Source organism: Staurois parvus, unplaced genomic scaffold (genome assembly GCF_062004578.1).
Source record: "Staurois parvus isolate SC_StPar_1 unplaced genomic scaffold, SC_StPar_1.0 ptg000059l, whole genome shotgun sequence".
NCBI classification, from domain to species: Eukaryota; Metazoa; Chordata; class Amphibia; order Anura; family Ranidae; genus Staurois; species Staurois parvus.
In genome coordinates, this window is record NW_028317855.1 from 4,814,549 (window position 1) to 4,828,693 (window position 14,145).

At 45.0% G+C, this 14,145-nt stretch overlaps 1 protein-coding gene across 2 annotated transcripts in view; it reads left to right on the plus strand.

Moving 5' to 3' along the window:
* Positions 1–1,371: 1,371 nt before the first annotated feature.
* KMO (kynurenine 3-monooxygenase) overlaps positions 1,372–14,145 on the plus strand; it is an 81,389-nt gene continuing 68,615 nt past the window's right edge. For both annotated transcript variants that reach the window (XM_089668647.1, XM_089668648.1), the window contains exons 1-2: positions 1,372–1,510; positions 8,695–8,764. In XM_089668647.1, coding sequence (XP_089524773.1) covers positions 1,463–1,510; positions 8,695–8,764 — 118 coding nt within the window. In that variant the 5' untranslated portion in view covers positions 1,372–1,462. The remainder of the gene's footprint in view (positions 1,511–8,694; positions 8,765–14,145) is intronic.

Genomic DNA, 14,145 nt, shown 5'->3' on the forward strand with positions numbered 1-14,145 from the left:
CAAGCAACAAAGTATGTATTGCACTGCTTTTATCCTCCATATTATCCACTGGGCAATTTAGGGAGGAGCCAGGGGGCCCAGTGGCAATTTATATACTCCTGCAAAAAAGCTGTATGATATGCATTTTGTCAAAACTGTGCATCTGCCTGTCATCTCAAAAGGTGAATGCACTTGCAGGTATTTTGTGTATGATAAGGCTACACCAGCACAGGCAAAGAAAATAGTGTGACTACCTTGTGCATAATGCAATCCGTATCAATATCAATCAAATGGAAAGAGGTCAGGGCTGCTGATTTGGGTCCCTCTTCTGCCTTAGTCCATTGGGGTAGGGTTGCCACCTTATTCCTTTAAAATCTGACATATATTATTTACACAGGTACTGTGGCTGATTAATGTGGCTTATCTGCATTAAATTAGCCTAAGAACCTGTTTAACCAATATGTGTTAGGTTTTAAAAGGTGACAACCCTACAAGTGAGGTGACAACCGTACATTGGGGCACAAAAAACTATTACTATTAGATTTTACTTTTAAGATTAGCCTGGTAGAAATGTGAAATTAAGACTAAAGATCCACCTGCTCTCTAGAAATTATAAATCTGAAACATTCATATGCCGGAATAAGCAATAAGACAAAAATATTGTAATTTAAACTGAACGAGGGCTTCAATTTCAGTTTGTCGGAGTAAGACAATGTAATACAGTAGGTGTAAAAGCATGGCCAAGCAAGGTTTCACAATTTTACATGCTGGGAGGAATGACTTATAGTCTACAGTAATTGTTTGAAATGATTCCAATGGTGAGATAGACAAAAACCCACTTTTTTAGTAGAGTGAGAAAGGGTTAAGATATTTGACAATGATTTATATTGCTGCCCCTGCTCTGGTTTCAGTGACTACAAGTACCCCTTTGTTTCTTGCACTGATGTCACAGGGGCAGGAATTGAGGGAAAATTACCCTAATGGGGGTCACAAACAGAAATGAAATCCTAGCAGAAGCAGTAAATCCTTCCCACTCTATCCAGTTCTAAATAATAAAGCTTTACCCTTACATTTCATTCTGACAAACATTTAAAAATCTATTGTGTAGCTCAGGCCAATGTCTGCTGTCACCTAAATATTTATAAAGAGAAATGGAATAGCATCAGCACGTATCTCCTTTTAACAGAACACATTTTTCCTAATATATTGGATGCAGGTGCTGAAAGGTGGGAGGGGTGGGGTGTCACAGGCCATACCCTATAATAGTAGGAAGGAAGGCATGTTTCAGATAAAAGACTCATACAGGTTTTAACCTTGCATTAAACATTAGCTCGCGTCACTGTTTGTGCGCACAAGCAAACATAGACTTTAATCATTGTTATGTCAGCAGATTGAAGACTGGTTTAAATCTCAGTACACAATGCTTGATCTGTCAGTCTAAAGCTCCAATAGTCCAACATCTACACTCACAGCTGTCACAGAAATGGCTATTAATCAGAAGAAGAAAATATCAATTGTTGGAGGGGGCTTGGTAAGTAAGACCAGTGCACAGTATATGGTAAACATAGGGATTACTTTACTAAAGACAAATATGCTGTTCATATTGTAAAGGCACAAGTGTCTAACTGTGACCCTCCAGCTGTTGAGGAACTACAAGTCCCATTGTGCCATTATAGTTTGACACCCCCGTTGTAAGTGAATTTGCCCCGTGGCATGCTGAATGCGGTGAAGATTTGCCTTGCAAAGAATACCCAATCATGTGCAGGGGGGGCAGCATTTTTGCTTGCATATGACTGGATGATGAGGTCAATAGAGCTTCATATCATTCAATAAGCTCTGGTGTAAAATTCTCTTGTAAAGTGAAATATAATGTAGTGTGTGAACAGAACGCATGCTAACTTCAATTTTCATTTTAACCTTAGCCTCAGCAAGTTCATGTTTACGTTTTTGTTTATTGTGGTTGATTACTAAAGAAGAAATGTTTACTATGCTTCACTTTATTCACTTTGCTACATTAAAATTAATTTCTCCTTTTACACCCTGGTTACATCAAGCCTGACTTTGAAATCGTGCGCCTTACAGTGAAGTCTCACGATTTCAAAGTCTGGGGATATGCCGATTACAGGTGCGATTTGCAAGACATCTGACACAGATCTCTATGCAAATCGCACCAAAAGTAGTGCATGTATTACTTTAGAAATTGGTGCGGCTCCGACCAAGTCGAAATCTCACCGATATGACCGCTGTAATTCTGGACAATAGGGTGTGACTTGGTATACTATTTCAAGTCGCATGGCATGCAAATCGCATGCCAAGTTGCACCAAGTGCGACCAAGGTTTTAGTATTCTAATACCATTTATTCAATTGCTGTTTTATTGTTATTTACATTATAATGTAACATGTTTACATTTTATAAAGTCAAAATAATACCTGCATAAAAAGAAAATTTGTAACTGTGGTATTAAAGAGATTTTGGTAGAGGTACAGAGTAAGATTGTTTGAAAATTGAGTTGGTGAATGAGGAGAAGCGAAGTGAAAATCCATTTTGCGAAGTATGTCTAACCATGTTCAAGGAAAATAAAAAGAAAAAAAATGGATTTTTCTCTCACATGGTTGGATGATGCATGAAGCTGAGCGACTTCAATTAAGAAATTGTGTGGGTGAAATTTGTTGTTGGGTTATTTTTTGTTTTGTTTTTGTTTTTTTTCTACTCCCTGCTCATGATTTGGTATACTTTATTTCTTTATTATTATTATACAGGATTTATATAGCGATAACAGTTTGCTCAGCTCTTTATATGTTTACTTATGTTCACATTATTCTCTAAACTAGATGCATTCTCATTTTGGAAAGTGAACATGTTCTATTTCTTTAGTAAATCAACCACATTGCATACATGGATGAAAACTGGCATATTATTGGAATACATGTATAAACAGCATGTTGAAAGTGAATTAAGTCCATGCCATTATAGAAAGATCTATTAAATGAAGTACAAGACTGAACAAACTATTACAAACTTATAAAACTCATTCATTCCCCTTCTATGGTACTGAATTATGAAAGCTTTCTCTTCAATGAATATTCAATTACTCTTTAGTCTATGTCATCATTATGTTAACATGTGAATATTTTAGTTTACAAAATCAATTAGCATAAAGTAAACACAAAAATATTTATTGCTGGTTCCCAATTTTGTGCAGGTACTCTGATTCAAGACCATATGTATTCACCAATACAAACCATAGTAAATGCAAATAGAAATGTATCTTCATCTTTCTGCAACCAGCATGATAAGGATCATTTAAAACAATGGTTTATTACTTTTAATCCAAGAAAATGTTAATAATAGTAGATGCTGGTCATTCATGGTGTACTTATAACACAAAATTAGGAAATGTTTCATCTTATTTGACTACATATATGAAAAACATCTTCTATAGCCAGTCAGTGCTTTATTTTGTAAATAAAAATTGACATTATAGAAGACTTCTGTTAGCTTCTGTGAAAACTGTGGACGCTCAGGTTAGTATGTGTGATCTGTTCACATTGGGTTTAGTGCCCTCTTGTGTACATAGTCTGTAGGAGTAGTGGGAGACTTAGAAGTCTGGGTGTGAGTCAGTGCGGTTACTCTAGGTCAAGCTGGACGGCTCTACAGGTCAGGCCTCTGGCACCTCCCTCTGGTTCTGGAAGCTTGGAGAAGTTTCTAGAAGCTAGTGAGTGAAGGCCAGAAGGTGCTGATCTGCATGTTCATGAGCGTCTAACCAATCCCAGGCAGGAGGCCTGGCAGAGTTTCTGACAAGCCCATAAATATGAGAGAGGGGTGTCAGTTGGTAGAGGGAGTGATGAAGTGTGCTGCTGTGTAGCCTGGGAGGGGACCCTGGGGATTCTGCCTTCTGGCTTGAGGTCGGAAGGATGGGAGAAGGAAGCTGACGGAGGGAGCTTCACTGCCCTAAAGTCCACTGAGGGAGGACAGCCTGTTAACCTGGAAGGAAACCAGCCCAGCAAAAATCCTGAAAGCAGTTTTATTTAAAGCTACAAGACACAAGGACAGTGTGAGTCCTACGTCCCCTGGGTCTACAGGAGAGAGGGCTGCTACCAGTTCTCCCTGGGGCAGTGCTTCAAGCCTGTTTTGAAATCTCTTGCTCTGGGATACTCTTCAAAGGCCAGGTGGATGGGCAGTTTCTAGCTGGGATCTGAAGAGATTCATTTAGAGGGGACCAAGTGCTCTCCAGAGAGACTGATACCACTCCGGAAGAAGTAAAAAGTCCTGGATCCTCCATTTTGGTACAGAATTCAGGAAGTTTGTCCTCAGAGTATTGGTTTCAAGTCAAGTTGGCCATCCCATACATCCCTAGAGCCTATCGAAGTTGTTTACCCCTAAATCAGCGGTTCTCAACCTTTTGGGGGTTGAACGACCCTTTCACAGGGGTCGCCTAAGACCATCGGAAAACACATATGTCAGGAATGGACTCAGCACTGGTGGTGGGACTCACCTGCCATGTGGGCTGCAGTACCAGGGCTGACCAGCGGGTGCTCTCAGCAGCCAGAAGCTCACTCTTGTAGTCAGTCAACACCTGGGCTGATTGCAGGAGGTGTATTTAAGGAATGACCAGGCCTGTGATCTGGGCCTTGGTGTATGTTGCCCATGAGCCCCTGTACCTGGTATCCTGTGTTCCTGCCTCATTGCTGACCCTGCTTGATCCTGAATTCTGTTAACCATCTCCTGTTGAACCCCTGGCTTGACTGACCATCCTTCTGCCTGATCCTCGGTACCGCGCTGCCCGCTACCTGCTGAACCTGGCTTGTGACCCCGACCATTCTCTGCTTGCTCCTCCTGTACCACGCTGCCCGCACGATACCGACCCGGCCTGTCTGACTACGCTTACGTCACCCGACAATCCATCCATCCCGCACAGATCACCTCTAGTAAGTCTTCCTGCCTCTTCCCATCAGACTCCATTCCTGCACTCCCCTGCCAGTACTCTCTACCACAGCCGGACGCACTCAGGGGTCGCGACCTGGTTCCAGTCTGCACCAAGTCCATCCCCACCATCAGGGGCCCTGGTAAATAGCAGGCTGGGACTTAGACCCCGCGCCCTGAGGAAATCCGTGCTGTGGGCTTGGCCTGCCTGACCGCTCCACCTCTCCAGCCCTGACTGCACTGGTACCTATTAGTTTAAGGTTTATTGCACCTGGTTGTACATATTTATGTAAGTGTTGAGTTTGATTGTTTGCACTGTGTTTGTTTGTGTCGTCTTTAATAAATTATATTGTGTTACACGCTATACCTGAAGTCTGTGTTTCCCTGTGTCGGTCCACACACCTCTGGTCATACCTGGAGCCCTGACAACATATTTCCGATGGTCTTGGGAACTGAGACACCGCTCCTCTATCCATCTCAAGGTGGGTCCGCCCACATGCAGATACGCCCACATTTCCCTGGACTGCAATGTGTGGGCAGGATGACATGCCGCCCCTGTCATCTGGCCACACCCCCCGGGTTCACTCAACAGCTCCGCCTCCTCACCGGTAATTGGCCGCCAAAACGCCTCCGGTGAGGAGGTGGAGCTTGGAGAGGAGGAGCCGAGCAGCAGCGCGAAGATCAAAGAAGATTGAGTGAGGGAGCTGCTGGAGCGAATGAAGAGGAGAGCGGCCAGAGAAGGAAGACAGCTGACCGGTAAGTGTCTGTACCGTGCAGATGGTGCTGCTGCAGCCAGGTATACTGGCTGTAGATGGGAGAGGGAGGGAGCGAGCCCAGGTTGGAGCAGGGGTCAGCAAGGTAAGTATCATTGGTGTCAGTGGGAGGAATAGTACCCCATAATTGGTGTCACTAATACCTGTCACGATATAAGGTCAGGTTCAGAGACCAGTTGCTACAGCAGTTGTAAGGCTTATCTGAAACCAGCAGGATTGGTACACCAGCGGCCCACCCTGGGAATGACACAGGCTCACCTGAGGTGTGGGGTCTAAGCATCCACTGGTCTTCCCCAGAGCTCCTAATGGTGGAGATGGATTTGGCTGCGTGCGAATGCCAGGTCACAGATCTCAGGATCACCCCACTAGGGAATGAGTAGGCTGGAAACAAAAAGCGGATCAAAATGTTCAGGGATCAAACAGAAGCGGAGTCAGTCACAAGTCAAGGGTCAGTCACCAATGGTAGTAGATAGGATGAGGCAGAATCGTAGTCAGTAGCAAGCCAAAGGTCGGTAACGTAGATGAAGACAGCAGCAGGAACAGTAAGCGGGATATTGGCTGGTAAGGCACAATAATCTGGCAAGGAGGAAGTGCATGGACATGGCTTTTATAAGTTCATGGGAGGAGCAAGGAGTTCAAGGTTCAAGAGAAATCAAGGCACAAGGCAGGATTATCCAAGAATTGTCAAGGGAGCTGTCCAGCATTCCAGATAGCTCAGTGAGAAGAGACATTCCCTCCCACTGCAGAAGGACCACGTTCAATCCCAGGCTCTGACAATACCAATGATGGGGCACTATTCCTCCCCCCACTGACACCAACGATGGGGCACTATTCCTCCCCCCACTGACACCAACGATGGGGCACTATTCCTCCCCCCACTGACACCAACGATGGGGCACTATTCCTCCCCCCACTGACACCAACGATGGGGCACTATTCCTCCCCCCACTGACACCAACGATGGGGCACTATTCCTCCCCCCACTGACACCAACGATGGGGCACTATTCCTCCCCCCACTGACACCAACGATGGGGCACTATTCCTCCCCCCACTGACACCAACGATGGGGCACTATTCCTCCCCCCACTGACACCAACGATGGGGCACTATTCCTCCCCCCACTGACACCAACGATGGGGCACTATTCCTCCCCCCACTGACACCAACGATGGGGCACTATTCCTCCCCCCACTGACACCAACGATGGGGCACTATTCCTCCCCCCACTGACACCAACGATGGGGCACTATTCCTCCCCCCACTGACACCAACGATGGGGCACTATTCCTCCCCCCACTGACACCAACGATGGGGCACTATTCCTCCCCCCACTGACACCAACGATGGGGCACTATTCCTCCCCCCACTGACACCAACGATGGGGCACTATTCCTCCCCCCACTGACACCAACGATGGGGCACTATTCCTCCCCCCACTGACACCAACGATGGGGCACTATTCCCCCCCCCACTGACACCAACGATGGGGCACTATTCCCCCCCCCCACTGACACCAACGATGGGGCACTATTCCCCCCCCCACTGACACCAACGATGGGGCACTATTCCCCCCCCCACTGACACCAACGATGGGGCACTATTCCCCCCCCCACTGACACCAACGATGGGGCACTATTCCCCCCCCCACTGACACCAACGATGGGGCACTATTCCCCCCCCCACTGACACCAACGATGGGGCACTATTCCCCCCCCCACTGACACCAACGATGGGGCACTATTCCCCCCCCCACTGACACCAACGATGGGGCACTATTCCCCCCTCCACTGACACCAACGATGGGGCACTATTCCCCCCTCCACTGACACCAACGATGGGGCACTATTCCCCCCTCCACTGACACCAACGATGGGGCACTATTCCCCCCTCCACTGACACCAACGATGGGGCACTATTCCCCCCTCCACTGACACCAACGAAGGGGCACTATTCCCCCCCCCCCACACTGACACCAATGATGGGGCACTGTTCCTCCCACACTGACACCAACGATGGGGCACTGTTCCTCCCACTGATACCAATGATGGGACACTATTCCTCCCACTGATACCAATGATGGGACACTATTCCTCCCACTGACATCAGTGATGTGGCACTACTCCTTCCACTGCAAAATTACAGTTATGAAGTAGCAACGAAAATAATTTTATGGTTGGCGGTCACATGACACATGTCACATGAGGAACTGTATTAAAGGGTCGTGGCATTAGGAAGGTTGAGAACAACTGCCCTAAATAAAACAACAAAAACAAGCCAATGGACTGGTTACTGACTCTGAATGGAAGTTGGAAAATGCCTGTTGCCTGGCCATGCAGGAAAATAAGGGGACCCAAAACCAGCAGCTCTCAAGGGGGTAGTGCTATAATAGGAATCTTTGCTTGGACTGGGATGATCTCATTGCTAACTACAACACGTGAGCACCCTTGGAATTGTCCCTGACTGCACATCTTGATTCTTTAGGTACAAGTGACTTATACTTCATAAAGTTAGCACTAAGTTAATTTCTATTTCTGTTTCCTGTATCACCAATCACATACTTATAAATAACGCTATGTATTTGTTGAGGTATCAAGCTTTATGCTCAACTGCACCATATTCAGATTGGTTAGTAAGCTGATCTATTGCCTTAATCTCATCTAAACAATATTGGAGTGGTGCAGTGTTATGATAATGTGTAAGAAAATAAAGACCGCAAGATGAGATGTAAGCATACCATAGTGATTCATACCCATTCTATTTATTTCCTTTAGCAAATCAGCCCTTTGTGTTAACCAAATAACTGAAAAAAAATGGAGTTTACCTACTGGTGTAAATATGCAGGTCTCTGCATCTCTGTGTACCCAGTGAACACTCCAATTCAAGTAAATCTTCAGCACTTTGGCAGAAGTTAGTAACATGTATTCCAGAATGTAATATGGCAATACATGAGACCCTTAGGTTATAGGATTATAAATAAAACCATAACATTTTGTCTTTCTCATATATATTCTGCAGGTTGGTGGCTTAAATGCATGCTTCTTTGCAAAAAAAGGATTCCAAGTCGATCTTTATGAAGCAAGAGAAGGTAGGAAAACATATATAACTATACCAAAACAAATAATCAGTCTCCCTCTTCGCCTGGTTCCTTCCATCTTCCCAAACTTTATTTCCTTCTCCAATTATCTCTTTTCTGACATTATAACCAAAATAGGACAGTCATAACTTCATCATTTGGGCTTCTAGTTGACATAGCCAGAATCAGTCTGTCCATGATGAGCATAAAATCCTTCTCCAGCCCCAAAACATACTATATGTTAAATGTTATACACCACATCAGAGGCATAGGACATGACCAAACATTATAAGCCATACCTGTTTTATTACCTACTGAAGAAATTATTCTGCCTGGCAGAAAGTGCTGACCTAGAGCCAGGACCAGGCAAAGGCAAAAGAGGCCTCCTGCCTCTGCATCACATGGCCGTCTTCTGCCCTGTGCAGGATTAAGCCCCTATCACATGGAATCAAATCCGATTTGCTCAGCAGGGGGCATGGTGAGTATTTTGCAGATCTCATTTTTTCTCACAAGGTTTTGAAACATAAAAAAAGAAAATAATAAATATGTTTTTGTTTTCTTTCTTCAATTTCCAAAAACTTGTGGCAAGAAACAAGATCTGCAAAATACTCACCATGCTTCTTATCAAATTCCTTGGGGTGACTACTTTCCAAAAAGGGGTCATTTGGGGGGTTTGGTGCTATCCTGACATTTCAGGGCCTCCAAAAATGAATTAGATTTTTAAAATTATTTTTACACTGTCCCTTTCATTTTTTTTTAATGCTATCACAGGGAATGCAAATATCCCCTATAACTTTAATGGACATTGTCAGATATTCCTCTGGGGTCTATCAGACTCTAGATATCTTCTCTGCTCTTACATTATCTAATCTCACCAAGATTGGTGTGATCAGATGCTTTCCCAATTTACAAATGGTGCTGTTTAAATCCTGCGAAAATTAAGTAATGCTCGTAGCTTCTGATTTTTTAGATTATAGAGATGATTGGCACCATTTCGGTCTCCAATCAGCTCTATGGTGAGCTGGCAGAAACACCGGCTGCATTCTCAGGTTCCCCCGATGGCATGGGACTGTTTGAAAAGGCTGTGGAAGGCAGTGGGGGATTGGGGGGGCATCTTCTCCCGCTGCTTGTAAAAGCAATTCTGCAGCTAATTAGCCACTAGGATTGCTTTTACATGAAAGCCGATCGCCGACAGACATCATCCTGGTATAACCACTCAGTGTCCAGTGATATACCAGTATGTTGCTGGTCCTTGTTGGGTGTATATTCTATGTTTTTTTTGTTTGTTTTTTTTGTTTTTTTTTTTATGCAGCCTGTGGGCTGAATGAAAAAAAAGAAATCTCTGCCAGAAAGTGTGTGGTATGGCCACTATTAGAAGATACCTCCCTGCATCCACTCACTTCTAATGGTGGGCACACATGAAATGTGCCAAAAAATATTATAAAATATGCCGAAGCATAGGGGCAATCCACCCACTGGCCACCCCAGGCCCCCATGCTTCGGCATATATGCTCTTTTTATTTTTTAACTGCAGATGAAAAATCTCATCCAACAGCACTGCACACACCTAATTATGTATATTCTGAGAGCAAGTTGCTGTCAGAATAAACAGGTTGGTGCTGCAGCTGAATGATATTCCTGCAAAGAATACAGCAATGGTTAACAATAAAACAGTAACAATAAAATCGTAAAATCATAACAGCAGAACAGTAACAACAACGACAACAACAAAAAAACCAATAACTATTTTTGGTTTTTAAAATTTTTTATTTTTTGTTTGGACTTTTTTATTATTTTTTTTAAACTTGAACTTTTTAAAACAGATTGTGGGTCTCACAAAATGTGATAGCCAGTTTCCTGACTACCTAACATCTTTCAAGACCCTGTGCAAATATGTGTCCTGAACTGTGCCGTGCTGTACCCTATATTAATACTCCACTAGTGTATGGTAGCGGCGGAAGCAGTCCTTGAGGTAGAGACCAGGTTGGCCAGGACAGGAGGGACAAAAAAGCGGGTGTCGCCTCTTATTCTGTGTCTGCTACAGACACAACATCTTCTTTGGGGAGACCTTTAGGTTGTGGTACCGGAGAGGACATCCAGAAAATGCCTCTCATGTAGCCTGCTAACTGCATGTGGATTTGAAGATTGGGCCACAGCACCTTCTGAATACAAAAGGGCCATGATTATCTCTTCCTGGAATTTTAGGAAGGATCCACTTTGTCCAGTTGGATTGTAAATTACAAAAGCGTTATACAGTATATAGCCAATTGAAATATATAAATAGACACCTTTTTGTACCAGTGTAGAGCTTTCCAGGAAACTAGGAACGGATTCATCATTTGGTTGTGAAGTCCACCCCTCCCATGTTAAGGTTATAGTCTTGGACACAGAGGGGTTTCTCAACAACCCCAGATACCTAGTTAATTTGGACTGTCACGTCTGCATGAATGGAAGACAGGATGAAAACATCCTGTTTGTCCTTTCACTTCACTGCGAGCAATTCATCATTCCTCAAGCAGGCTTTCTCCCCCTTTCTAAGTCAGGTATTTACAAGCCATTGGGGGAAGCCCCGGCGATTAGGTCGCACTGTGCCACATGAGCCAATTCCAAGATTGTACAAATGTCTAAACAGTGGCACGCTGGTATACAAATTGTCCACTTATAAGTGGTACCCCTTACTGAACAAACACGACAACAAGTCCCAAACTATTTTGCCACTGCTCTCCATGTAGTCTGGGCAGTTGGGGGGCTCTACTTTGCTATCTCTTCCCTCATAAACCCTAAATTTGTACGTATAGCCTGTGGCCCTCTCACAGAGCTTATACAATTTGACTCCATATCTGGCACACTTGGCTGATGTACTGTTTGAATGCAAGGCAGCCAGTAAAGAGAATGAGGGACTCATCCATGCAGATGTTTTGCTGGGTCATAATCACATATGCAAATTGCTCAGTGAGGTGGTTTATGAGGGGCCGAATTTTGTAGAGCCTGTCATGTTCAGGGTCACCCCGAGGATGACAGAGTGTATTATCACTGAAATACATGAAGCGCATTATCATCTCATATCTATGCCTGGTCATGGCAGCAAATGTGTGCAAATTCTTGGTGGCTGCGGGACGCCACTTGTGCTCGCACCAGCTTGTACTGCACTTATGGGACCAAGTGATAGTGCTGCTATAAAAAGACCAGGATATACTAGGCCGCTGGTGCTCGCCAGTTCACCAAAAGGTAGTGCGGTACTAGTACTGGCACTCTGCTGCATATGAGACAAGTCATGCGATCCTAGCACTTCAGCTGCATGGGGTCGGATACACCTGATCTTAACAGGGACCTCTTCTCCATCGTCTAAGCTACCTGTCAGGGTGCTGCTGCTGTCTACAGGTTTGTATTCTGAGGTTGATTTTGTCAGGGAGTGTTCCCCTTTACTCTCACCTGATATGCTCAGAATCCTGTAGACCTTTTCACTAGTGTACCTTTGGTTGGACATTTTGGACTCTAAATTTATAGGTACCTAGTCCGACTCACGGGAAAAAGAGCACCTGGCTGTCAGGCACTGCTTGAACCACTAAAACAATTTGACGACAAGTGCTAACAGAGATCAGGCCTGATTCTGTGAACACTCCAGTTTTGTGTACAATGTATTACAGATGACCGTGATTAGAAATTATACTGACACTGCACTTCTTGTTAGGGGTGGGGGGGAGCATTGGGGCTAAACGCTAGTGCTGGCAGCGAATGGGGATGATCCTGCTAACACTGCGTTTTTGGAGACACTAATACTAAGGGGCACTGGTATAGTTTTATTTGTGATCAATATATTGATCCGTACAAACACTATACTAGTAATGACTGTGATCAACGACCTATAGCGTGAGTGCGATGCTGTGCGGGCAATCGTACGCTAGCTGACCCTAGCTGGGAGGGACGCTAACTGACCCTGATGCTATCTGACGTCGCTAGTGGCACTAGTACAGTGATCAGTGAAAAATACTGTACATTGACACTGTAATAATGGCACTGGCAGGGAGGCAGGGGGCAATCAAAGGGTTAAATGTGGCAATCAAGGGTTTAAAATGTCTCTATCTAACGTGTGTGGGTGCAGTGTGCTGCTTCTACTCACATGTGATGTCTCTCTTTTTCTCTCTGGAACAAAATGGTTCCAAGGATAGAAGAGCCAGTGTCAGGGCAGGAGTGGTGGAATGGGCAGGCAGGCCTTATGATAAGGTCACGCACCGACTGACGACAGCCACCACCCACAGACCGGAGTCCCTCAGGGTGCGGAGTCTAAGCCCCAGGCTGCCTTTCATCAGGGCCCCTGATGGTGGGGATGGACTTGACACAGCCTGAGACCAGGTCACGGCCCACCAAGTACCCCAGCTGCGGTAACGGCTGCCGCCAATGGCGTATAGCTGGTGGGACCAGGTGGGAAGACGTATAGCGTGGTCGGACAGGCCGGGTCGATAACAGTGGAACAGACAGTACAAGACGGTAGGCAAGAATACTCAGGTCACGGGCCGGGTTCAGCAACGGGAGGTTAGGTAATGGGATAAGGCAAAGAATAGTCTTGTAAAAGCCGAGTCCGTTTCCAGGAAAGTCACGAGAGCTTGCTGCAATGTAACATACAGGACACGAATGCAAAGAGCAACTGCAGACAGCAGGCTTAAATGTGATCAGCCACACCCTTCAGAAGGAGGAGCCGCAGAGGCCTGAAAGCATAAAGGCTCCCACCAGGCTTTGCAGAAACCTAAGATGGATGCCAAACATGGAGCAACACAAGCTCTGAGGAAAGGTAGGACCTTGACAGCCAGCTTTTGCTGTAGGAGATCAGCAGAGTCCCGGACAAAATAACTGTCTGAGACCTCCTGACATACATCTCCTGCAATCAATGACAGTGAGGGTCAGCGGGGGGGGGATGCGTGGTCTAAATCCGGAAGAGCAAAGTGACATATGGGTACGTCGCTTTGCCTGCAGCTACCTCCCGTCCACAGCACATTGCAGGCAGGAAGTAATTAAGTGGCTACAATATTTGTTGGTTGTTAATAGTTGTCTCTCTGGCGCTCTCTCTCTCTCTGTTGTGCTCTCTCTCTCTGTCAGTGCTACATATGCAAAAAAAGAAAAGCCACGCCTAAACTTCAGCTCAAGGTGTGGTGGGGTGTCTGCATTACTTTTCTTTTTTTGAGACTTTCTTCCTTTGTTTTCACCTGGTTATTCTACCATTAAGGCAGGCCATACATGGGTCGAATTATGAACGATTTTTCTTTAGAAAATCAGAAATTTCGTGTGTCTTTGTAATCCAATGGTGCCACCATTGATTTTGAAATTTGAACAACCAAGCCTTCAATTTCACCTCATGTTGCTACAGAAAAGAAGTTTCGTGGCAAAGAATTTTCTTT